Source organism: Artemia franciscana, chromosome 9 (assembly GCF_032884065.1).
Source record: "Artemia franciscana chromosome 9, ASM3288406v1, whole genome shotgun sequence".
NCBI classification, from domain to species: Eukaryota; Metazoa; Arthropoda; class Branchiopoda; order Anostraca; family Artemiidae; genus Artemia; species Artemia franciscana.
Window position 1 is genome coordinate 44,171,070 of NC_088871.1, and position 24,693 is coordinate 44,195,762.

The 24,693-nt window shown below is 35.3% G+C and overlaps 2 protein-coding genes across 5 annotated transcripts in view; one reads left to right on the forward strand and one right to left on the reverse strand.

Moving 5' to 3' along the window:
* Positions 1 to 3,741, forward strand: part of LOC136031456 (snRNA-activating protein complex subunit 3-like) — a 66,869-nt gene extending 63,128 nt beyond the window's left edge. For all 4 annotated transcript variants that reach the window (XM_065711069.1, XM_065711070.1, XM_065711071.1 and 1 more), the window contains exon 9: positions 3,474 to 3,741. In XM_065711069.1, the coding sequence (XP_065567141.1) occupies positions 3,474 to 3,672 (199 nt within the window). In that variant the 3' untranslated portion in view covers positions 3,673 to 3,741. The remainder of the gene's footprint in view (positions 1 to 3,473) is intronic.
* A 2,488-nt stretch (positions 3,742 to 6,229) lies between these two features.
* The window catches only part of LOC136031457 (ubiquitin carboxyl-terminal hydrolase 24-like), a 134,273-nt gene continuing 115,809 nt past the window's right edge, over positions 6,230 to 24,693 (reverse strand). The window contains exons 29-32 of the mRNA XM_065711072.1: positions 16,055 to 16,120; positions 11,967 to 12,167; positions 8,037 to 8,177; positions 6,230 to 6,575 (exon numbers count right to left, since the gene is read on the reverse strand). Coding sequence (XP_065567144.1) covers positions 6,450 to 6,575; positions 8,037 to 8,177; positions 11,967 to 12,167; positions 16,055 to 16,120 — 534 coding nt within the window. The 3' untranslated portion in view covers positions 6,230 to 6,449. The remainder of the gene's footprint in view (positions 6,576 to 8,036; positions 8,178 to 11,966; positions 12,168 to 16,054; positions 16,121 to 24,693) is intronic.

The window sequence follows — 24,693 nt, forward strand, 5'->3', positions numbered from 1 at the left end:
TAGTTCTTTCTAAGATTGTTCATGACGAATATAGTTTCACTACAAACAAGAGTTTTGACACTGCCCCCTTCCTTAACTTTAAAAGCCTAAAGCCTACTGCGCCATTGGCACTTCACTGAAAATGAATTATATCACAAATATTTTCTTTTCCAGTTCTTACAGCATTGAAAATAGAAATAAAAATTACAGCGAAAAAAAAATCTTGAACTGATAGATCTTTGAACGATTAATATCATTATAAGTCAAATATTCAATTTGATTTCGTTTACACTTTACAAGACTGTTCAAGACATATATATATTTTCAGTAAAGTGTCAATGACGTAGAGGTTTTACAGTGAGAGAAGGAGGGGATAGCCAAACTCTTGTTTGTAGTGATTTTTGTTCGTTTCAAGCTTGATTTATATATTCAATTTAATTTTCACTCGTTTTAATATGTATTTATTCTTTTATATTAGTATCTGTTGTATGTTTGTTTGCATTGATTGTTTATTTAATTTCTGCTCGTTTTGGGTTTCATTTACGCTTGATTTGCATATTCAATTTAAGCATTACTCGCTTCCAGATTTATTTATTTTTTTATATTATTGCTTATTCTATGTTATTTTGCTATGTTTGTTTTATTAATTCTGTTCGTTTTGGGCTTCATTTATTCTTCAATAGTAATTTCTGGTCGTTTTGAGTTCGAATTTTAACAGGTATTTGTATATACTGATCTTGAGTTTAAAATGGCCTATACTTTTCTTTGAAGAATTTCTTTTTCTGAAAGTTTTCTTTTAATTAATCACTATCAAAGAAAATGCACTTTTTTATTTAAACAGGCCAATTTAATAATTTTCAGGAAGAAACTTAAAATGAATAGATTTTCTATTGGTTAGTATTTAATAATTGGTTTGTTGTTCTAGTTGTTTCATAACTAAATGTTGTTACTATTGCCTCCAGAAACTATTTTTGTTCCTTCTCTCCCTCCAAATATTGTTATCATTTTATTTATTAGTTTATATACTTATGTAACAGACTTATGTAACAGACATCTGTTCGAGTTTCTCGAACAGATGTCACTAACAGATGTCTCGAACAGATGTCACGGTTGACATTAATCCAGTTACACAAATAAACTTTCTTTACACTCAAAGATATGGCGTGTCCGATTAGGGAAATGGGAACTTCTTGAATAGCTGTAAAGAAGGAGACCTTGAAAAGCAACATACGATTTGTTTCGGGTACCCCGATCTCCCCTTGATGACACCTAAAATCAAAAAAATTTCAAAGAATGAAACAGAAAGAGGATTCACGAAAAAGTATTTTTCAAAAAAATTCAGTAAACTACTGATAATAGAGGGAGAAGGGAAGTGGTAGATTTTTGCCCTAATTCTCTCCTTATTCAATCCTAACAAATAAGATTAATATCTTAAATTAAATACTTCAATTTGTTTTAAAAAAGGCAGAGTTATTCTAAATTTGCATTTGTTCTGTTTACGTCTTTTCAGTTTTAGCCCTTACATCTAGTTTTGTAATAGCCAGTTATACAGGAACTTATATCAGAGAGGTGAAGGGAAAGAGGACAAATTCCAATATTTTACAAAACCTGTAGCAAAGTTTTGGGATTACAAATAGGTTGGGGGGGGATCCAAAGATTCTCCTTCGTGAATGGCTATATTGTAACAAAGAATGTATTGAAACAGTTCATTACCCGTTTATAGATTGTTAAATTTTGTTGCACTGAAGTTCAACAAAAAACTTTTTTGGCAGGATGCCAAAAAGCTATTTGGCAGGATGATTTATTGTTATTACCGAAGTTGGTTGCATCGTTATTATTCGTGGTTCTTACTACCTAAAAAAATATTTTGCTTAATCAAGTATTTTCTTTGCTAATTACCTGAGATAAGAGGACATTTGGGTTGAATTTGGTGTTGGACAGTTGTAGCGTTTGTTGGACAGCTGGACACGCCCCTGGGACAGCTGGAAACGCCCCTGGGACAGCTGGATACGCCCCTTCGTAGCGTTTGTTGGGGTTGGGAACGCTGTAGTTGGTTGGACAGTTGACGCCCAATATGGCGTACTTTAAACCAGTTTAAGCAATTGTCGAATTTTTAGATGAATTACCAGAAATATGTAATATCATCTATATTTTTATTCAACATGATACTGCAAATATAGTTTAATCGATGTTTTTTGAAAAAAAGAGATGAGCTAGTTTCTTGGTGGTTTAACTGAATGGATACAAAAGATAAGACGGTATGGGTAGCCATAAAACACCCTTATTGACAACCTAATTTACCAAATGTGAACATTGTTCTGTGACCAAAGGTACCAAAATACAAGTAATAACCCCATATCTAATAGTCTTATTTCAATGTGATTTTAGCGCGGCACTGTGACTGAATTCCCATATTATTTTTCACCAAAAAACTGTCACACAAGGAAATTACTTCTGCTAGAAGATCAACTTTTAGGTGCAAAAAAATTTAATAATTATTTAATCAGTGAAATTTGTGAAATGAATATTGAAAAATCAATTAGCGATTCTGTTTTGGAGGAAAATAAAACGGGCGTTGGACGCTAATGCTGCAGTAAAAATCTGATTAGAACACCAAAGATGAAGTTCAGCGACCTGTTTTTTTTTTAGGAATCATTTTATTGTAGTTTGATCTAGTTCTCGTCTTTTCTTAAAACTGGCCCAAAAAGAGGCCCATTACTACAGATTTCAGTCACCTTCTAGCCACTGGCAATTCTGTCCAGTGTCTTACCACGAAGCAAAGTATATGGCGGAACACGCTGCCACATTGGATGGATTTAAGCCAGATGTCGCTGCCAAGATCGTGGCCGGGTGTGTGTGCTGAACCCCCATGGACAGATGAAGCACCCCTCTTACCACAATAAAAAATTCCTTGAAGAGCAATCTGAGGTGAAATCAAATGCCACTGCTAGGGACGAGTGGTGGAACTCTCCCCTTTTGTTTGTGAGACAGATGTTACCAGCACAAGTCAGGCTGAAACGGACGGGTAGGATCATCGGGATGGAGAAAAATAATGGTAAACACCTTGACACTACCATGGAAGGCACTTATACGAAGGGGAAAAACTAAGATAGGTAAGACTTGTGTCGAAATACCACGCACTAGGAGGCACCAATAACCCAGATGCTGTTATATATGATTTTTCATTGATTTCTTTATGTAGGGGGGGGATAGGGCTTTCTGGCCTGAGCCTTGACTAAGTTTTGTGAGTGCGCCTATAATAATAATAAGGAATAATTTCTATATAATCCAATCGAGTCAATGTCTATTTGGAATGCTCCGAACTTGCTGCCGGAGCAAGTTCCTTTGTAGTTAACTTCTTTCAATTGATAATAAGCAATAAATTGGAATGATGGTTTCTTAATAAAACAGGCCTCTGGTTCACTAGATGATATATAATTTGGCCTTTGAATTTTTACCTTTCCTGTTTCAGAACATATTTTTTTCTTTTTTAGGTGGCTCGTCACCAACTGCCCCAAGATGGATTATCCTCGAACAAATATATGTGTCATTTGCTTAGAGAGCTTCCTATACAAAGATGGCGAGAAGGTTTGCGATTTCAAGCTTTGGCCGTTAGACTTCAATCCTGAGTTTAGAAAGTTGATTACTGTTCAACCACCAAAGAAAAGTCAATCACACATTACTATCAATTGACTGGTTAATTTCCGTTTGTGTGAATGATTTTTCTGTTCTTTTTATTTTCAGTACAAATTTCCAAACCGATTTGTGGTCCTTTAAATCTGCATGCGTCTTGAATTTTGAATTTAACGGCCAAGATTGACTAGCAGAATGTCAGACCAACGACTATATATTTCTAGCAAAAATGAAAAAGAAAACTGTCATGTTGTCGCCACTTGATATTCCATCGAAGGGTGAACGAAAAGATTATTCTACAATTTGTCCCAAAGGGATTGTTATTTAGCTGTAAATTAGAAGTATTCTGCTTTTGAATCCCGTATATTCATTGATGGGTACCTAGGGGACGACGTACATAAGTCACCATATTATTATAATATTTCACCTTTATATTCTCATCTGTTTAACAGTATTTTGATAATATTTTTATTAAAATATTGCATGTAGGTTATTAGGGCTAATAACTTCCGCATTCGACGTTTTAGAGGCCTGACTGGAAGCAGCCGGCATAGAGTTTTTGCGCCCTGCGACAGATGGGGTCGACTCATTTCTACTGTCGAAAATGCTATGCGCGCTACTAAACGACATCTGCGAATTAGCAGATTTGGGAAGCAATTCTCTCTTTAGCTACATTATTTGCCAATCCACTTTTTAAATTGCCTCCTTGCTGTTGCCTATTACTTCTTTTTTCACCCACAGTCTCACGGTACTTCAACTCTTCAGTTCTACCTGTTTCAAAATTATGAAGATAGCATTTATTTCTAGCAATCAATTTCAATCCACGTAGCTTCCCGTCTGATTGACCGTTCTTTTTCATTCTATCCATCTCAATAATTTTTAGTTGGCTTCGTGCCAACATTTCTCATTCTGTGTACTGCGGGCTAACTGATAATTTGTGATGACGCAGATAAACGTTTGATTTCAATACGAAGTCTCTGGCAGATACAGTACCAATTTATATTAAGACAAGGAAAATACCGCGGGTTGATTTTAGGCGAAACGCGTCTCTAATATCACTAGGGTGCATTTCTGTGTTTGGGATAATGCTGTTAGAAGCTGAAATCAAATCATCAAAATGTGAACGACCTCTTTTAATTGGATCAAAGTTATATATAATGAGGTTACAGCGCTTACCGTCAGCTTCAAGCTACTGTAACTTTGATTTTGTTAGCTCGAGGTCTCTATGTAGGCTAGCCATTTCAGACTGAATTGTAGCGCTTAGCTGCTTAAATTCGTTCACTGATGTGTCCATTCGCTGATACAATATTCCCAGACCCGCGCTGATCGATGATACCTTTTGAGCTATTGGGTCAATCTTTTTTATATGGAATTGGATATGGAATTGTGTGACAAGATTGGCAACTTGGCTAAATGACATCTTCATTTCTATTGAATGAAAAATGTAATTATGTACCATGTGCATACGATATTGAATTGTGTGACAAGATTTGCAACTTGGCTAAATGACAACTTGATTTCTATTGAATGGAAAATGTTGTCATTTGATAAAGTGGTATAAAAAAGATTTCATATTTTGTAACCACATCCCAGCCCTTCTGTCACCTACTAAGTATAATTGCACATGAAAATTAAGCAAATTGAGAAAGATTACCTTAGGGGAGTCTTTCTGAAAATTAACTCATTTTTGAAAGGAAAGCATCAGAGATGTTTTTTGGGTTTGGCCGATTATTTGTAGACGACAGCCAGATCAGGTCCGTACACAAGTTCGTTTCTTTTTTTTTTTTTTTTTTTATAAGGGAGAGGGAAAACAATAGGAAAAAAATCAAATTTTATACGGTAACTCCAATAATGAGTACCCACATATTAGGACATATTAAGGATTTCGGGGGATATGGGCTCCTTGAGGCAGATTCACTAAAGTTTACAAATCATTTTTATACATCTAAAGTTCATTTCTTTGTCAGGTAAAAATGACGTATTATGATCACTTAAGTAATTCATTTTTAAGTTTCTGGATAATTTTCGTTTATTGTGAATTTCTCCGGCCTTTCTCCAGTCCTTTTAAATTTTAATTTTTCTTTTTTAAGTAATTTTAATTTTTAAATTTTAAGTTTTAATTTTTCTTGAGTATATTGTTTTTAATCATTTCTCTTTCATACTTTCTTTCCGTTTAAGAATTAATGATAACTAGCGCCATTTAAGCTCGATTTCATCGATTACCTAATGGTTTACGCCTATTCTTGTCAGACATTGCACCACTTTCATCAATATCCCCCCATCAAAAATTCCAGCTTCAGGGATGATGTCATGTGGTGTGTTCCCTTTCCTTGCTTTTCTTTCCTTGTAAGATGCCCCCCCGAAAACAATCCTTTTGTAAAACATCCCTTGAAAAAAAACTGGATACGACCCTATTTAAAAATATTAAATTATTAGAAAATTGGTGTAGCCTAAGGAAAGCTGCCTAAAAAATGAATGCTCCTTGTCCATCTTAGTTTTACTTTGTTTAGCTCATTCAAATCCTCTTTTCAAATAAATTCTTCTTGTAAAACACACCCCCCCCCCCAAAAAAAAAAAAATTATATAGTCAATTTCCTACAGCAGAGGCAAAGAAAAATTTTTTTATCCATATAGCATCTTATTTTAATATCTTTCACTGAAACAATTAAAAGGAGGGCAAAAAATATCAATTTCAAAAAGAATTCCATTCAAAGCTCACACAATACACTGATTTTAAAAGTCCTTGGTTCAATCAACCAAAAAAGGAAACAATTTATCACCATTTTATGTCATAACTAATGTAATAAAACAATCGTTTATTGAGTGAAAAACCTAGTTCATTCTTCGGTGTCCCCAACATCAAATCGGACATCTTGACATGGATCTATTTCACTAGCATTGTCCATTTCCATATCAGACGTTTCGCAGTCAGTTAATAAGGCAGTGGCTTCTTCCAAAGTTACCTAAAAATCAAGATAAAGCATTCATTTCAAATAAACATGGCATATGAATATGGGAATGTAACAAACAAACACTGGGAGGGAGGTTAAGACTGTCATCATCCTGATAACTTTGAGGACAAGTGAGGCGTAGTCGATGATGAAATTTTGGCTAGGACAACGATGATAAAAGTATGAACTCTTTCTCTACGTACTACGACTAATAACTCATCACAGCACCAAGCAGCCTCAGGCCAACATAGCTACGCACGCTCCTCCTCCATCAAAGTCTCCCTCTTTACACCCTCCCAGAAAGTTCCCATTTCCCTTAAATCTTTCTTTATGACATCTTCCCACCAACCTACCGATGCCCTGCTTCCCGTTTAGCCCTAGACGGTTGGCCGAAAAGGACAATCTTCGCCAATCTGTCGTCCTTCATCCGCAGAACGTGCCCTAGACATCTCAACCTTTCTCTCATTATAGCCCTAGAAAAGGGGATTGAACCATACTTTTCGTACAAACTAATGTTTGAAATACGGTCAGTCTGCAGGGTAACCAGAGCCTGCAGGCAATTACTCTGGAATTTCGAAAAAACTCCAAAAGCAAGAGATTGCGCTATAGGCCATACCATAGTTATATAAGGCCGTACGGAGTATAGGCGACCGTGAGTCCAAAATCACAGTCTGTGACACATATTTGCCATTTCGCCAGTGCTCAAGACTCCCACTCCCACCAACTCTAGCACCAAGACTACAACCAAAACTAAACAGGTGATCAGATATCCGGAATTCCTAATAGAAGAGTGTTTTCAAAATGGTTCGAGGTGACTGAACAAACAGCGATCGACCCATAGGAACAGTTAAGAACCTTTCTCCTTTTTCGTAATACCTCCAAAATAAAACTCCCAAAGCAACGACAATCTCCCACAATGCAGTGGATGTGTGTTTCTGCCTAACACAAGCTCCAGAACACAGGTTTAAAAAAATGCTCTAACACCATGACTCCCACCAACTCCAACACCAAGACTCCTACCAAAACTAAATGGGGGATCTGAAATAGGAATAATTATAAATCTTTCTCTTTTTCGCAACATCTCCCCAACCTCCCACAATGCAGTGGATATAGATTGCTCCCAAAAGTTCAGAAAATAGCATAAAAAAATTAAACAATGAAATTAACTAAATATTAGATATATATTTTAAATAATTCATTATTGAAGTACAGGCTTCAAAAACTAGCTTAAATGTGTTGAGTTAATTTACGATATCATACACTCTATGTTCACATTGAAGACGACTTGAAGATATGAAACAGAGAAATCTGAATGAGAATAGACAACGGTGTAATTGAAAAGAGCTTTTGGCTACGGTATAAAAAAGGGGAGTAAAGAAGGAGAACTTGGCGAGAATACCCATTCTAATCAGAATTCAGCTATCAGAGAATAAGAAGGAGACATTTATATGTAAATTACATAAATACACATACCTGAGCTGAGGTAGTCCTTTGAAATATTCTGGTATTTGAATCTTCGTTACTGCAATCATTGTCTTGGTTTCCTGTCCAAAAGGCCGAAGATTCCATTTTCTTCTTCAGCCAATTTACGGCCAATTGCCAACGTGCTGGAGCCTAAACATAAAAAAAAAAATCTTAATCAGCTAGGCGTAATTGACACTGTCGGCATCTGTAAAAAGAACTTTTGAACTTTTGTAATTGACATCTTATCTGAACTTAAATGGAATCCCGTTTATTTGAGCAAGTTTATTTACATTACGGAAGGTTTGGCAGTCAACTACGACTTTTCAATAGCAGCGTTACGATGTTCCCAATCAGAGAACGTTGTTAGATTTTGCAACAATGGCTGAACTTGATGGTGAGATTTACTACTCCTCCCTGTTGTGACTTGAGAATGGGTGGCTTTACGTTCTTTTTTTTATTAAGGTTTTGTTTTGAATTTTTTTACCTGTCGTTAGCTTTCTAATTCTTCCAATTCGGGTTTTTGTTGCATTTTTGTATCAACTTTGTTCGTTTTTGTCTTTTCATTTATTTCACTTCTTTTACCTGGTCAAAATTTTTCGTAATTATGCTCCGAAAGTGTGAACTTGACTTTTTGAGACGTTCTCTAATATTGTTGAAGATGGGAAGGAGTTGTCTTGTCGAAATATCCGTTTTAGATGTATCCAGTATTTTCGTCGGCCTTTTCCCTATTTAACCCCATTTTCTCTTTTAGCCTCACATTAGACTTTGTTTTGGACTTGCATGGACGGATAATAAATAGACTTATCTATTAACAGATGAACTAACATCATTTTTATACAATCCTAATAAGGGGGTTAATGCCAGATTTGCCTCTTATTCAATCAGACTATCTGTCTTGGCTTTTTGAATATAACAGACGAATATTGATCTATGATTTCCAACAAGTGTTGGTCCAATAAGAGAGGCATACTTACTCCCGCCCTTTGCCCGTGCCATTTAACCAAACACTCGGAAAACTGTAGGTTCTATGACTATCTTAGTTCTATGACTATCTACTTTAGTTCTTCTCCCCTAGGTATGACGCATGGACGGATAATAGATAGATTTAACACTAACAAATCTATTAACAAATGAACTAACATCATGTTTATAAAATCCTAATAAGGGGATTAATGCCAGATTTGCCTCTCACTCAATCGGACTATCTGTCTTGGCTTTTTCTACAATTAGGCACGTTTTGATGCCCTCAGCTATTCGATTTTAATTCAAATTTTAATTTTTATCCATTTTTTTTAGACCAAATGTGTATTAAATACTTTAAGTTTGTCTCATCAAAAAGAAATAAACGACAATCAATGTAAACTATATAGAAATATGAGCGTAAAAATAAAAAGGATGATTAAGTTTGTCTCATCAAAAAGAAATAAACGACAATCAATGTAAACTATAGAGAAATATGAGCGTAAAAGTAAAAAGGATGATTTTAAGTATGCTCTGGCCCTCCGCGCTTTTGAAAATCCAGATAATTTATTTCTTGTTGATCAGACAACCTTAGTGTCCCTAATGTTTTTCAGTCTCTTAGGGAAGTAATTGACACAAAAATTACACACACAAAGGCCATACTTTAAACAGAGATATTGGGGATATCTTTATAAACCCATTTGTGATAGCATAATAGAAATAGATTCAACACAGGATCCTTCCATCATAAAGAATCAATTAGCCTGGTTTACCCGAAACGAGGTAACAGACAAGCACTAGCCATAGACAATTTATACCCAACTTGATTTCTGAATGGTACTTGGTAGCCCCCCTTTTTTTAACTATTTTTATTTCTTAGATATTTCGAAAGGTTATTTTTCTTTTATATTTTTGAGCACTGATGTCGGCTTGGCGAGGGTCTTAGCCAATACATCTGCTGTGTTTCCTGTTTCTCATTCACCGACTGAAATTTATCCTCGTTGTTGTCTTGTCATATTTTCTCCATGTCTCAGCTCGGGGGTTGTCTCCCCCTTTTCTTTGTGGCCCTGTATATGTATCAAACCAAAATATAGAAATATAGTAACACATTGTACTATACTAAATCCTACCTGTTTAGGTGAGATTTAATTGTTTTAAAATTTTTAATTAATTGATCAACTTCATAGCTTTTTTATAATCCATTTAACGAAATCCGTTTTCCATATTTAAGCTGTTGTAGCCCGTATTGCCATGCTCTGCTTGGCAATACGGGGCCCAGGGTTCTATCTCCGCCGAAGCAAGGTTGGGCGACAAGCTTGCTACTTGTTCCTGTAAAAACACCCAGCAACTGAAAAGTCGATTCGACGCCCTATGCGCCAGCGATGGCTCTGGAGGATCTTCATCCTTTATCCTTTATTTTCCATATTTAGAATAATATATATTTTTTAATTATTAAAATATATAAATAATTTCGTTAACCATATCTAAAACAAAATCATTTACAGTTGTTGGATCGAAAATAACCTGGAAAAAACTTGACCCTTTAGTTAGTTTTTTTTGCAACGTTAGTATTTAATTAAAATACCAACATTACTTTTTACAAAATTTACCATAACAAAATCATGGCTAATTTTAGAAAATTACCCAATTTTTGCAAACAAAAATAGTCATAAAAATCAAAAAATGGAAAATCAGTAACAAAAATATAGGCAAATGTATATGAACAGTGCAAGAAATGACAAAAACATAAAAGAGATTTCGAGGGAAGGTTGCAGTATGCCACACAAATATTTACAGTTTGATTTCAGCACCATCCTGTTGTCGATCGTCTAACTTATGTTTCGTCAAAAAATCCCGTAAATAATACGAAACTGACTTAATTTAAAATACTTATCAAGTTTTCAGATTCAATTTCGCTGATGAATTATTTATTCTTTTTGTCTAAACTCTTTTTCTTTGATACACCTTCAAGTTTAATCAATAATACAAATAATTTGCACTTTGCACTCCAGTGCGGCGTAAAAAAAAAAAAAAAAAAAAAAAAAAAAAGCACGGCTGCATTCTTTAAAAACCACCAGAATATTAAGATCTTGCTTGAATCCAAGTCTGAGTCAGCCAGAGGCAGATCTAGAGCAAAGTCTTGGGGGGGGGGCAATATGATAAAAGTGCCAATAATTGACCAAATTGACAAATTTATTCTAACAAAAGAGTAACAGAAAAAAACAAGAAATGAAGGGGCCAGGAAAATCTTGGGGGCCCGTGGTCCGCCCGGCCCCCTGTATCCGCTCCTGGTTAGAGCTCTTACTTTAAGAATATTATCTGTTGCCAATGTTAATCAGGCAACTGGTGTTGTTTGGTAAATAGTGTATTATAGTTACAACTCAGGTAAAATTTAATCATTTAGTGCTATGAATTAATTTTCTATGATAAATTAATATGCTAAAACAAAGGTTCAGCTTTGCTGTATTTTTTTTAAAACAAGAACGACTGGAAAGTTGAAACTTGGCTAGAAAGCCGTATCCAGGGTTTTTATTCCGGGGAGGGGGGAGTGTTACAAAGAAATATTGTACTAAACATAACAAAAACTTGTATATACGTATTTTTGCTACTTTTTTACGATCCAGACCAGCATTTTGGGTTGTGGGCGGGGGAGGGGCTCAAACTAGATATTCCTCCTTCTGAATATGGCCATGCTTCGCTTGATTTTGTGTCTGTTACAGTCCTCACATGAAGATCATTATCTTTTATCGATGTTAATCCGGTAATCGATGGTAATCGGTAAATAGTGTGTTACACTTACCATTTAGGCAGAATCTAGTTGGTTTAACTCTGAACTGATTCGCTAAGAAACTAATTAATACAATCAATTAATACGCTAAGATAAAAGTTCGGCGAAATTTCCGACTGCATCCTCAAGAAAGGAAAACAACCCGAAATTTGTTAAACTTGGTTTGAATTCGATTCTGTTACAGTTCTTACCTGGAGAATATTATCTTTGGCTGACGGTAATCGGGCAGCCAGATTAACAATAAACTTGATCAGTTGGTAAGCTCTTCGACTGTCACTGGTATTTTGATTACTTATCATAGCCAACATGCCGCCAACATTACTGGAATCAGGATCAGAAAAACCGTCAATGACCCACTGGGCTCGTTCGTGTTGTACCTCATCACTAATTGCCTGGAAACACAAACTTAGTGATTTATTTAAGTCACAGATTTAGTCACAAAAATAGCTGAAAAACAACACTGACAAATAATTTTTTATAAATAATTTTTGTACAAATAATTTTTGGAATAAATTGCTCTGTGTTAGTACTACGACTTTTTAAATTGAAGTCGAAAATGCAATCATACCCTCTCTCAGATTCTTATCTTCTTCTGTTTTTCTTATGAGTTTGGGCATCTAAAAAAAAAAGAAGTTTCAACTGTTTAGAGAAGTTTTCAATTTAAATTTTTTCGACTGGGTTCAAAAGCGTAATCTGATTTTTATTTTTATTTTTCTTTTACCAAAAAGAAAAAGAAAAAATCGAAAAGAGGTGACACAAGGCAAGGTAATTTATATCGTATAACATTCTTCTGAATCACCTAAAAGACAGAATTATGATGACCAGAACAACTGAAAATAATACCGACAAACACTTTTTAACTAAATGAAATTGCTCTATAAAAATGCAATCATACCCTCTCTCAGATTCTTAAATTCAATTGTTGTTCTTCTAAGTTTGGGCATCTAAAAAAAAGAAGTTTCAACCGTTTAGGGAAGTTTTCCTTTGTAATTTTTTCGATTGGATTCAAAAGTGTAATCAGATTTTTTTTTTTTTACCAAAAAGAAAAAGAAAAAAAAAAGAATCGACAAGAGAGGATAAAAGGCTACCTTGCCTTTTATTTATTAATTTATATCGTATTACATTCTTCTGGATCACTTATATAGTCATCGAAACAACTGAAAACAATACTGACAAACAGTTTTTAACTAAATGAAATTGCTCTATAAAAATGCAATCATACCCTCTCTCAGGTTCTTATATTCTATTGTTGTTCTTCTATTGTTAGTAATTAAGTAAAATACCAACATTACTTTTTACAAAATTCAGCATAAATTTTCCGTTTTTATATTCCATTGTTGTTCTTCCAAGTTTGGGTATCTAACAAAGAGAAGTTTCAACTGTTTAGGGACATTTTATATTTTAATTTTCCCGCTGAATTCAAAAGTGTGATCTAATTTTTCTTTCACAAAAAAGAAGTCTAGAAAAAGAGTCTAGAAAAAGGAAACGAGCCAAGTTAATTTTTATCGTATACCATCCTTCCTGAATTACTTTACACTTTAAAACCGACAAAGCTAGGAAAACGAATTTATGGATCTGTATTCAAACAAGATTCTCACTTTAGCCTTGTTGATTAACACGTTGGCCAACTAATTCCGAGAGAAATGGCTAAAAACTTCACAGTATTTATTTTCCTTTTTGACTTGGCTGTTTTAAAACTGCTCATTTACCGTCTACAGGGTTAATAATATTAATGAATTATGACTAATAGAAACAAATTCGTGGATCGGTTGACAAATCAAGTAAGATGTCTATTTATCTTCAGTAGTACAAGCTTCAAATCTCTACCCGCAGGGAACATCTTAGTGAAAAGTTAAAGAGAGATTAATTGGACTTTCATAAACACCTCTCGTGCCTTTTCAAAAGGAACGATTTAACATTACACTTTCAATATTGTATAAGAAATTCATACGTCCAAGAAATAATGACCTAGAATTTATTGCGAAGAGTGAAGAGGGAGCACTAAGTTCCTCCTCGAGTACACCTATCCTTACATAGGATAACTTATGGTGGTAACAAATTCCTTCAATTAAAAAAAAAAAAAATCTTTAAAATACCACTTTTTTGCTAAGACTTACCTGTCAAACACAAGGGAATTTACACAATTCATATGCCTCACTATTTTGAATGAGTATTCTGTTTATATGTTTGTTTATTGTATTCTGTTTGTATATCTCTTTTATTTAAGAACCCAATTTAAAGAAGAAGATGTAATACGCGAACCAAAGGATAACTTTATAGCTCAATTAATAATTGGCAACGTTTAACGTAAAGCATACTCCCACCTACGTATAGGTCTCCCCGATAGACGTGAGAGACAGATGACCTTAGCTCTGCAATAGTTAGGCTCATTAAAAATAAATAATTACCCCATATCAAAAGTTTATTTTTGTCTTTGTTATCTTCCTAATACACTTTTAACTGATAAAAGTTATCTCAAAAGGTTGTATCTGACATTTTCAGACTTCTATGAATTATTGCCAAAAACCGTCTGCTAAGTTGTTGTCAAAGGAGGTTGACCAACGTAGATCAATGTGCGACTGAGCGTTCATTGGCATTCTGGTCGTTCCTTTGGAAACAGCTTAGCAAACAGCTTTTGGCAATTAATTGACAGCAACCTAAAAATTTAAATGGAAACCTTTTGTGGGAGAGCAGAATGTTTTGCCAAGCTAAACGACCAAGCGAAGTATGCCTGACTGAAAGCGAAATTCTTTGAAGTTATCATAAAAAATCAGTAAGTTTTTAGTTTTTTTTTGTTAGATTAATTTGGCAGGTAGTGAATGAGAACACTTGACCCACCTTTTTATGTTCTTTCCAAATATACTAACCACAACCATCAGAAATTCTATGACTAAGTCATAGGATTTATAAATTGTTAAGTTTTGATAGCAATGTACGACCATGAAACTTAGCATTTAGTTCTAATAATCAAGTGGTTAGCTTTTAACTTGTTTTCACTTGCAAAATATAAAGAGCAAGGTGTTACTTTAAGGTTCCCTTTAAGGACTCAAAATGGAATTCGCGATAGTACCGATCAGTATATTTCGAAAAGCATAAAAAAGCACATCGAATGGTGTATGAATCTTCTACCAAGCGAAGTAAACGAAAAATAACAAATTTACCCGAAGATTTATCGAAAAATCCGGTTTTGAATATCGGCATTAAAAAGTAAAAGTACATTTTTTTTTACCAATTCGTAAGCAAGAAGCAGTCATCTATCTTGAATATTATTCTATCAGCCTCAGAAGCAAATTTTTCAACTCTTATCTGAACTTAAATGGAACCAAATATTATGCCCCATGCTAACATTTTTTCATTGGTCCACCTTAAACGGCGGGAGAAATGAAAGTCACCTCCTCTATGAGTCTAGAATCAATTTCTTTACATATGCATCTTGGCAGGTTTTATTTAATTTCGAATTGTATTGAATATAATTACCATAGTTGTATTTAAGTGCCGAATACAACTACAACTAGAATACAATTCTAGTCGTTGTATTGGCTTTTTTTTAAGACCGAATATAATTTATAGTTAAAATTTTTTTTGTATTTTTTAAAGAATAAATATAAATAAAAAATAACATAAAAGATATAATGTAAAAAGATATGAGAGTAAAAGAAAAAAATCGATAAATCTCTGACATAACTGGATTGCAAATGCAATTACGTTGTTCAAAAAATTAACTTTTACCTAAAACCAAGTATGATTTACTCATTGCACAAAAGATAAAACTGGACCTGCAACCGAATTATTATCCTATTTTTGAACTTGCCAAATCCCGTTAATGGTTGTTGTAGGATCAAATATTCTTTCGAAGGTCTATACCAGAAGGTTTATCGAAAATCTGGTTTTGAATATCAGTATTAGAAAATTGTAATAAAAACATTTTTATCAATTTATAAACAAGAAGGTATCATTTATTTTGAACATCATTCTATTAGCCTTGCAAGACATTTTTCACATTTTCAACTCTTATCTGAACTTGATATTTCCTATCTATTCTGTCACTCGTCACTTGTCTTTGTGGCTACGAAAATGGTTTTCTCAGATCTAACCAAAGCGTAATTTTTGAGTGTCTTTAGTTTCATTAACAAGCAACCTTTTTGGTACGCTTAACTGCGAACTAAGACCTGGGTCCAAAAATTAAAATAAAAAAAAATAATAAAAAAAAAACAGGCCTAATATTTTTACCACAGAAAAATAAGAATAAGAGATTGGACGAATCAGAAAAGGAACTTACTAGTAGATACTGAAGCAGAGCAAATAGGTTTTTCAATTCACTTGCAGAGCCTGTTGATATCTGAAACTAAAGGAAAAAGAACATAAAAATCGGGGAAGCTAATTGTTTCTAACACAAAAACAATGAAAATAACAATGAAAAATTATAATACATATTTAAATTATTTTCCTCAGCCAAAACTTCTAAGAGTACTTAAGATAAGAGACAAGGCGATATTTATTTTTGAAAGATTATATCTTAAAGGACTATAAGCTCTAATAGAGCCGAATTCGCTTCTTATATCAAGTGAAAGAGAACAAGAAAAAAGAAAAAAAAAAAACGCCAAAAAATAGATACATTAAAAAAAAGTTATTATATACATAAAACTATTTACTAGAAAAATCAAAACGAAATTAGTAAAATGTAACGTATAAAAGTAAATTAGCCAAAAATTAATAAAGTAAACATTACACAATCAATGGCAAAAAAATTAAAGAGGGGGCAGACAGATAGATAGAAAGATAATGCTTCTCCATCTACTTACGACCCCGTCTATTACAAATAACACTTGAAGCTTAAATATATTAAATCTCTATAACCTATAAGTGGTTACATATTTAAAAAAAAAATCAGGGTTATCGTTGTATATGTCATTCCCATTGATATAAACAATGTTACAAAACATTAGGTATTGCCCCTTGCAACTAATAACATGGTGGTAGATCTAACAAGAACTTCACATTACATCAAAAATAGGTTTTTCAAATGAAAAAATTTCAAGAAGAAAAAACGAGGATAGTTCCATTCAATGAAAAAAAAGGAAGAACTCAGGTTATATTTTTACACGGGGTGGGTGAGTAATGTTCGTTTCCGATGGAAATGAATGTTATATCTGAGTTCAGGATGAAATTTTGATTATAAATATATGTCCAAAATATAACAGTTCAAAATAGGGATGAAACCTTTTAATCGACAGTGAACAGATATAAAATTTTTAACTGGATAATTCGAACACATATACAGTGTTCATCATCAGCAGTAAACAGTTTTACTGCTAATGATGAACACTGTATATGTATTCAAAATTTCCAGTTAAAAATTTTATATCTGTTCACTGTCGATTAACAGGTTTCATCCCTATTTTGAACTATTATACTTTCGTCATGGAAAGGTAGGGTGGTCTTCGAAGTTATCTAAATATATGTCCATTTCTTATCTATCTTAAGCAGATAAGTAAGCAGATAAGCATTAGTAAGTTAAGCAGAAAATATACCAAATTTCCAATTTTTTTTTTCACTGATTAGAAGTATCCTATTACTATAATTATAGATTTTGGCTACAATTTCTAACTGGAAATTAGAATCAGGTTAGAAATTCACTGGTAAGAAAAAATTACAATTCTGTTGTTTCGTCATGCTTAGCCAGTGGGGTCTTAAAAGTTATTTAAAAGCAGTTTTGCAGATATGCATCAATTGCATCCTAAAAATGGTCACAAAACTTGTAACATTTTCGAATTATCAGATTTGTCAATAGCGGTTATCAAAAGTTGTCAAATTATCTCATTCTCAATTCACCATCTCTATTGATTCCAGCTATATTTTCCGACGCTGAATTGTTTTACCAATATCTACTATATAAATATCAATTTTTTAAATACCTACTGAGATATTTAATTTGGACATGCAGTTCAAAGATCATTAATAGTCTTCATGCTAGGAGCATCATTGCTGACATCTTTCACATATTCATTATCTCAAATTTACCCTATTGCCTACAAAACGTTCCATATTTTTCCCAAGGGATATTTTAAAGACAATATATTTTTCTTTTGTTAATCCATATTTTCTTTATTGTGTTTCTGTTTGGGCATCAACTTTTCCTTCAACGTTTAAACCTCTTCAAATTCTACAAAATAAAGTCCTTAGATTAATTTTAATATTAATAATAGATACTCAGTTAGCCATCTTTATGAATCTTCTGGTTTCTTCTCTGTTCATCAACATCATTTTATTGCCATTTCTAATATTTGCCACAATTATGTTTTTGGACAACTTTCAATAAATTTCCCAAGATTATTCCCGACAAATTCACAATTCCACAATTATCTAACATCTCATAGTTCTATTTTTCTTTTGAATAAAACAAATAAATAAATAAATATATTCGCAAATTTGATGGCAGGCCGTTAAGCCTCTACAAAACAAAAATCTTAAGTTAAATTTCTTCTAAATTTGCATAAGGAGAAAATGTCACTTGAATAATATTCATCAACTTCCTTCTTGAAGGAAGGTTCGTGGAGCAGATTACTCTTTCTGGTAAGTTGTTCCAACGCTGAACCACTCGGTTGCCGAAAGTCCATCGGCCCATGTCCTTGTAAAAGCGCTCCGTACTCACTTTGTACTGATGTCCTCGGAGATGATTTTTATTGAACTGGACGATTCTCTGGGCTGGTACGTTATCATAGGCTCCATTGCAGAGCTTGTACATTTCAATAAGATCACAACGATGGAATCTATAGGCGAGGGTTGGGATTTCAAGCTTTCTAAGCCGCTCTTCGTGGGGAAGGAAGCGTAACCTGGGAGAGAATTTAGTTATCCTCCTCTGAACATTTTCGAGAGCATCTATGTCCTTGTTGTAGTATGGTCTTGTAGAACAATGTCCATACTCAAGAATCGGGCGGACAAGGGACTTACAGAGCGTAGCAAGCATTTTGTCGTCCTCGCACGAGAAGTTTCTTCTGATCATACCAGCAACTTTGGAAGCCTTCTTGACGACAGCTTCATAGTGGCTACTGAAGTTCAGTTCAGAATCCACTAAGATGCCTAGGTCTCTTTCTTCTTTACTAAGAGTGAGTGCAGCAGAACCAAGAGAGTATGAGGACGAAAAGTTTTGTGGACCCAGAGTGGGGATATGACTTTTTTGGGTATTGATTTCCATGATCCACTTCTTCATCCAGTCATCGATTCGTTGGAGATCCGCCTGCAGGTGGTGAATGTCTTCACACAACGAGATAACACGATAGAGCTTTGTGTCGTCCGCGTAGAGAAGGATGTCAGATTCGATGCCCTCAACTAGGTCGTTGATGTAGAGATTAAACAGAAGGGGGCCGAAGATAGACCCCTAGGGTACTCCGCTAAGAACTTCCTCTTCGGTATTGCTGAGACAACCTTCTACGCACACAACTTTGCTTTCTGCCAGTTAAGAAGTCCGCATTCCATTGAAGAAGACTGGATGAGGACCTGGATGAGGAGAGACTGTATTTTCTGAGCTTCTGGACGAGACGCTTATGGGGAACTTTGTCAAAGGCTTTCTTGAGATCCAAGAATATGAGATGAATCTGGAACCTCTTGTCGATGATTTTCTTCCAATCATCTGTGGCACAAAGCAGTTGGATTTCAGCAGATCGTTCCTTAAGAAAACCAAACTGCTTTTCGGTAAGTATCTTTTCTCGTTTTAAGTGTTCTAGGGTGTGGTCTGCAATAAGAGACTCAAGTACTTTACACGTGATACAAGTGAGGCTTATCGGTCTGTAGTTTGATGGGTTTTCTCGTTTCCCACCTTTGGATATTGGGACGACAATAGCTTTTTTCCAAATAGCGGGAAGCTCATCGAGTTCAAGAGACTTTCTGTAAATGTAGACTTGTGGCTCTGTTATTACCGTTGCAAGTTCTTTGAGCAGTTTTGGATGTAGATTGTCTGGGCCTGTGGACTTGCTTAGGTTAAGTTCTCTGAGTTTCTTTAGAACATCGCTATGGTTGTCTCTATCGGTCGTATCGAGTTGCTTAGACCCTGAATTGGTTCCTCGCGGCTAAAGTGGTCTTCGTTCTCAGGTTACTGAGTAAAAACAGAAGAGAACTGGCTGTTGAGAGTATTTGCCTTGTCCGTGGGGTCGTGTACCAGCTTTTGTTTCATGGGATCGTAAAGAGATGAGACTCCACTTTTGTTTTTCCTTTTGCTGTTCACGTGTTTCCAGAAACTTTTTGGGTTTTCTTTCAAGGAGAAAGCTAATTTACGTTCTCTAAGCTTTCCTTCTCTTCTTGTTGCTTTCCGAACCCTGTTGCGGAGCCTCTTGAATGTTTTCTCTCGGTCGTTACTTTGTTGATTGCTTTTGTAGTCTCTCCATGCTTTTTGTTTTGCTTTAATCAGTTCAATATTGGCTTTAGGTAATGCAACACGGGTGTATTTCTTGAGCACAGGAATAAATTGTTCTTCCATTGAGGCTGCAATCGTAGTGAACCTTGTGTAAATGGTGTCTAACGACTCCAACCCACTGAATCCTTCAATCCAGTTGACATCCAAAAGCTCTCTTCTCATAGCAACGTAATCTCCCTTGTAGTAGTTACGTTTCGGTGCCACACATGTCCTCAAAATCTCCGTTTCCAAGCTAAACACTATTGCCGGGTGATCCGATTTACCGATTGGTGACAACTGGTTAATATCTGATACCAGGTCTCCATCGCTTACCAGTAGCAAATCGAGGGTACTTGGTGTATCAGATCCCCCCATCCTTGTTGGCTCAGATATTAGCTGCTCTAGAAAGTGTTCGTCAATAACGTCCAAGAATTTTGTCGTCAAACTTGCGGTAGATTCCGTGGTGTATCGCCTATTCCTGTCTATCTTAGGGAGATTGAAATATCCTATAATAGCAAGCTTTTGATTGGTATTCTTAGCGAATGCTGCTATTTGCGAGAACAGAGCTTCGTCGGATGTGTCAGTGTTGTTGGGGCTACGATAACAGATCCCAAGAACAGTGTCGCTGGTCGTTTTAGACTTAATGCAGATCCACAGACTTTCTTTGGGCTCAATCGTGTCGGTTGACATCGATATTGGAAGCACGTTGATGCCTTTTCGACAATAGCAGACTATCCCTCTACCTGTATTCTCTTCCAGATTTTGTTCATACAGATAATAATCTTCGATACTGAGCTCTGCGACGGTAGGTAAGTATCTGTAGTTTTTTGGTTTAACTTCTACTATTGCCATAATATCCGGATTTTCCAGTTTGATAACCTGCTTTGCTTCGTCCATTTTGTTTAAGAGAGAGTCAGCGTTGAAATAGAGGCATTTTTTTTTTCGGATTCATTTGTATGGCTTGGGCCTTTTCCTCGTCAATTTTGGGGCTGTCGTTGGCTGGGACCATTTGATGGTCTCGCTTGTTGTCTCATTCTCTGGTTCCCGTTGGACCTGGGATTGGTGCTTCCAGTAACGTTAGAGTGTTGCTGTGCTTGCTGACCTTGGTTCGACTTTGCTCGACGCTGTTGTGGCAATTGTGCCCTTTGCATTGGTGTTCGATCAGGGTTTATGTAGACCTGGTTTTTTACAAGTTCGTTGGTCGATTTTCTTAGATTTGGGGCTGCGCTGAGAATCTTCTGTCGCTTCTTGATTGAGTCCTTCAGTTTGACTACTAAGACGCGTGGCTTACTGCCATTTATTTGACTTCCCACGCGTACGACCTCACGAATGTCGTCGTGCTGCAGGTGAGCTCCCAAATCAAAATCTGTAGTTAGGTTGATCACCAAGTCTGTGTCAGAGGTGTATTCTGACTCCGGGAGACCAAAGATTGCTATATTTGTCCGTTTTCCTTCTCTAAGTTATTTTTCCTTATCTGCCTTCAGTATCACATCAACAGTAGTATCATAACTTCGGATGGTGCTTTCCGTTGGAACAGGAGCTGGGAGCGAAGGACTGGGTGCATTTAACTGGAGCGCTTCCCTTAGTTTTAGCTGCAGGAACGATACGTTTCTTTTGTTGCAGCTCTCGCATTCGTATTTGAAAAGACGTGAATCAGGATCTAGGCTCTTTATTGTTAGGAATAGATCGGCGTTTGATTGTCTACATCCCGCGTACTCGTATTCACCACAGAAAAAGCATTTGATGGCCGTGGAGTTTTCTGTCGGTAGATGACAGTAGCTGCATAGTTCATTTGCAGCGCTGAGCTCGAGCGCTTCAGGTAAGGTGGCGTTTCCCTGTCCCAAGCTCTGATCCAAGATGTTGTTGTTGCCTCTGGATGTTGTTGGCATATCGTTGTTTGTGCTGATCGGAGTTGAGTTGTTTTTCGGCGGTAGATTTGGACTAGGGGCTACTACTGGGTTCGATCGGGTTTTGGCTCCCGATGCAGGTGAGCTTGTATTCGCAGGCTTGCAGCTAGGGCAAACAAAGATACTTGCTAGTTCACGTGAGTATTTTGTCTTTCCGCACGTCAGATGGCACCACTTATGGCATTTCGTGCATTTTGCACCGCCGCTGCTTTTGGTTACATTTTGACTGCAAACAGAACATGGTAAGTGCAAGCGGGATTTAGTTTGCGTCATATTGGTCCAAAAGTTTGGAATTTAATCCCAATAGCTGTGAGAAATTGTAATGATAGAAACCGATTTCTGAAGTTATTAAGAAATCATGTTGCTGGTCTCCCGTAATATTTTCTGTTGTGAGAGTTGTAGTTTGATTTCCGTAAGAAGTGCACCTTAGTTTAAGCTGCAGTAATGACATTTTTTTTTTGGTGATATACCATGCGCTTAAGTATGCCATCAGGCATTTGGGCTGTTTGTTTATATGGTTTAATTCTTGTTGTAAATTAACATGTATCTATCTATCTATCTATCTATCTCTCACTTTAGCCCAATGTTAGATAAAATTTATTACTGAAAAACGGCTATCACAAGCCCGAATAGGTCAAATTCGCACTTTAACATCAATAAAAAAGAAAGAAAAAAAGGTCAATGCCTAAAAATGTCAAAAATAATCAGAATTCATAAAATTAAAAGGGGAATAGAATAATTAAAACAAAGAGACAACTTAGTTAAGCCACCAAAAAATACAAAGCTGAAAAATTTCTAAAATGAACATTAAAATTATAAGGCAAAAAGGGAGTGAGGGAGTGGGAGGAGTGAGGAGATCCACAGATTGAATACACCAACTATGTAAGGGATGAACTATTTAAGTTGAACGCGGGAGGCGGGGTCAAAAGGGTGAATATTGACTAGGGAAAATGGGAGTTCGCCAAGGGTTATGAAGGGCATTGTTAGTGAGACGCAAATAAATTTTTGCTCTCCTTTCTTTACGGGTGACTAGATTGGTTCTCTGAAGAAGAGAAATATAAGGCACTTTACCCTCATTGCAGATATTTCTTAGACACCTTTTTTTTGTGTGGGGATACTGCAAAACATCTTTTGCCTTTTGTAGTTGCGCGCAGAGACTAAATAAACTCAAGGAAAGATGTTTTGTGGAACGCTTTATTGACAAAAATAAGTGGATAAGAATATTGAGAAAAAAAGATTTTGGGGAAATTCGAAAACTAGGGAAGTTCCTGAGACTATAGCTGGACCATAGAGGTTTGTTTTTGGATTGATAGATTATGTTCACGTATTTATACGTTTAATATAAGTGCTAGATTTATGGGTTTGATATTAAGTCTCTTGTTGGTTGGGATCTTGTTCGTTTTGTCAGGGTCCTTGTAGATTTTTCTGCAAATAAATCAAATATGTAGATGCCATAATTTAGGGGCGGAAATCGTGCGTTTTCTCTTGCCTAGCGACGAAACATAAAAAAACCGTTTCCAAAGGCAAACAGATTTAAATAATTATAAAACATGTCAGGACTGCCACAAGCTTTCATTAATTTTTAACCAGAAACAAATAATCTATTTATTGTTCTTTCAAAAGATTTAAACTTTATCTTAACTAATATCACCTATAGAGAATTCATACCAAGACCATACCTACTTCTCCTTCAGACAACCTTTAGTCATAGAATATTTTGTATATTGGGAGTGCCATACCTATAAATGGGTATTTCATTTTCTTACCATGGGATCTTTGATTATCCAAACACAGGAAGTAAAATAAGTGATAAAAAACAAAGCGACCCTATAGCAAATCATTCATTTTTCATCAACTCACATATTATATTTCAAACATTGCAAATTTTTATTTGGTTTTCCATTTTATTTCTTTAACACTGAGCTAGCCTTACTGGTCATTCAATTAAACAAACAAGTTTTTTTTTTAACTGCAAGTAAGGAGCGACATTAAAACTTAAAACGAACAGAAATCATTCCATAAATGACTGGGGCTCTCCCCTCCTCAAAGCCCCACTCTTTACGCTAAAGTTTGACTCTTTCTCACAAGTCTACTTTAAAAAAAGAAGAAAAATTTGATGGGTAAGACTAAACTCGATGAAGCTTATATATTTAAAATCAGCATAAAATTCCGATTCTTTTGATTTATATATTGGTATCAAAATTCCCTTTTTTAGAGTTTCGGTTACTATTGAGCCTGGTCGCTCCTTACTACAGTTCGTTACCACGAACTGGTTGAAAATTAATCATACACTGGAAATAGCTAAGACTAAAATTGATAAATTTTCTTGTCTGTCCATAACCTTTTCCCTTACCTCCAGATTTTGACACACACTTGTGATTTTATTTATTTCTCTTTATCTTTCGTCCATTTAGTTGTTTTAATAGGCCTATTTCGTTTTTTTCTTTGGAAATAAGCCCTAGTTATTATATACTTTCCTCCATCATAAAATTTTATAAACTAATAATAAAATATTGTAAAAGAATAAAGTTTGCCAGACAACAGGCTAAAAACCTTTTTCTTTTCGAATTCTTTGTCCATATACACGCGCAAGATAGTCTAATATTGATTTTTTTTTTTTTT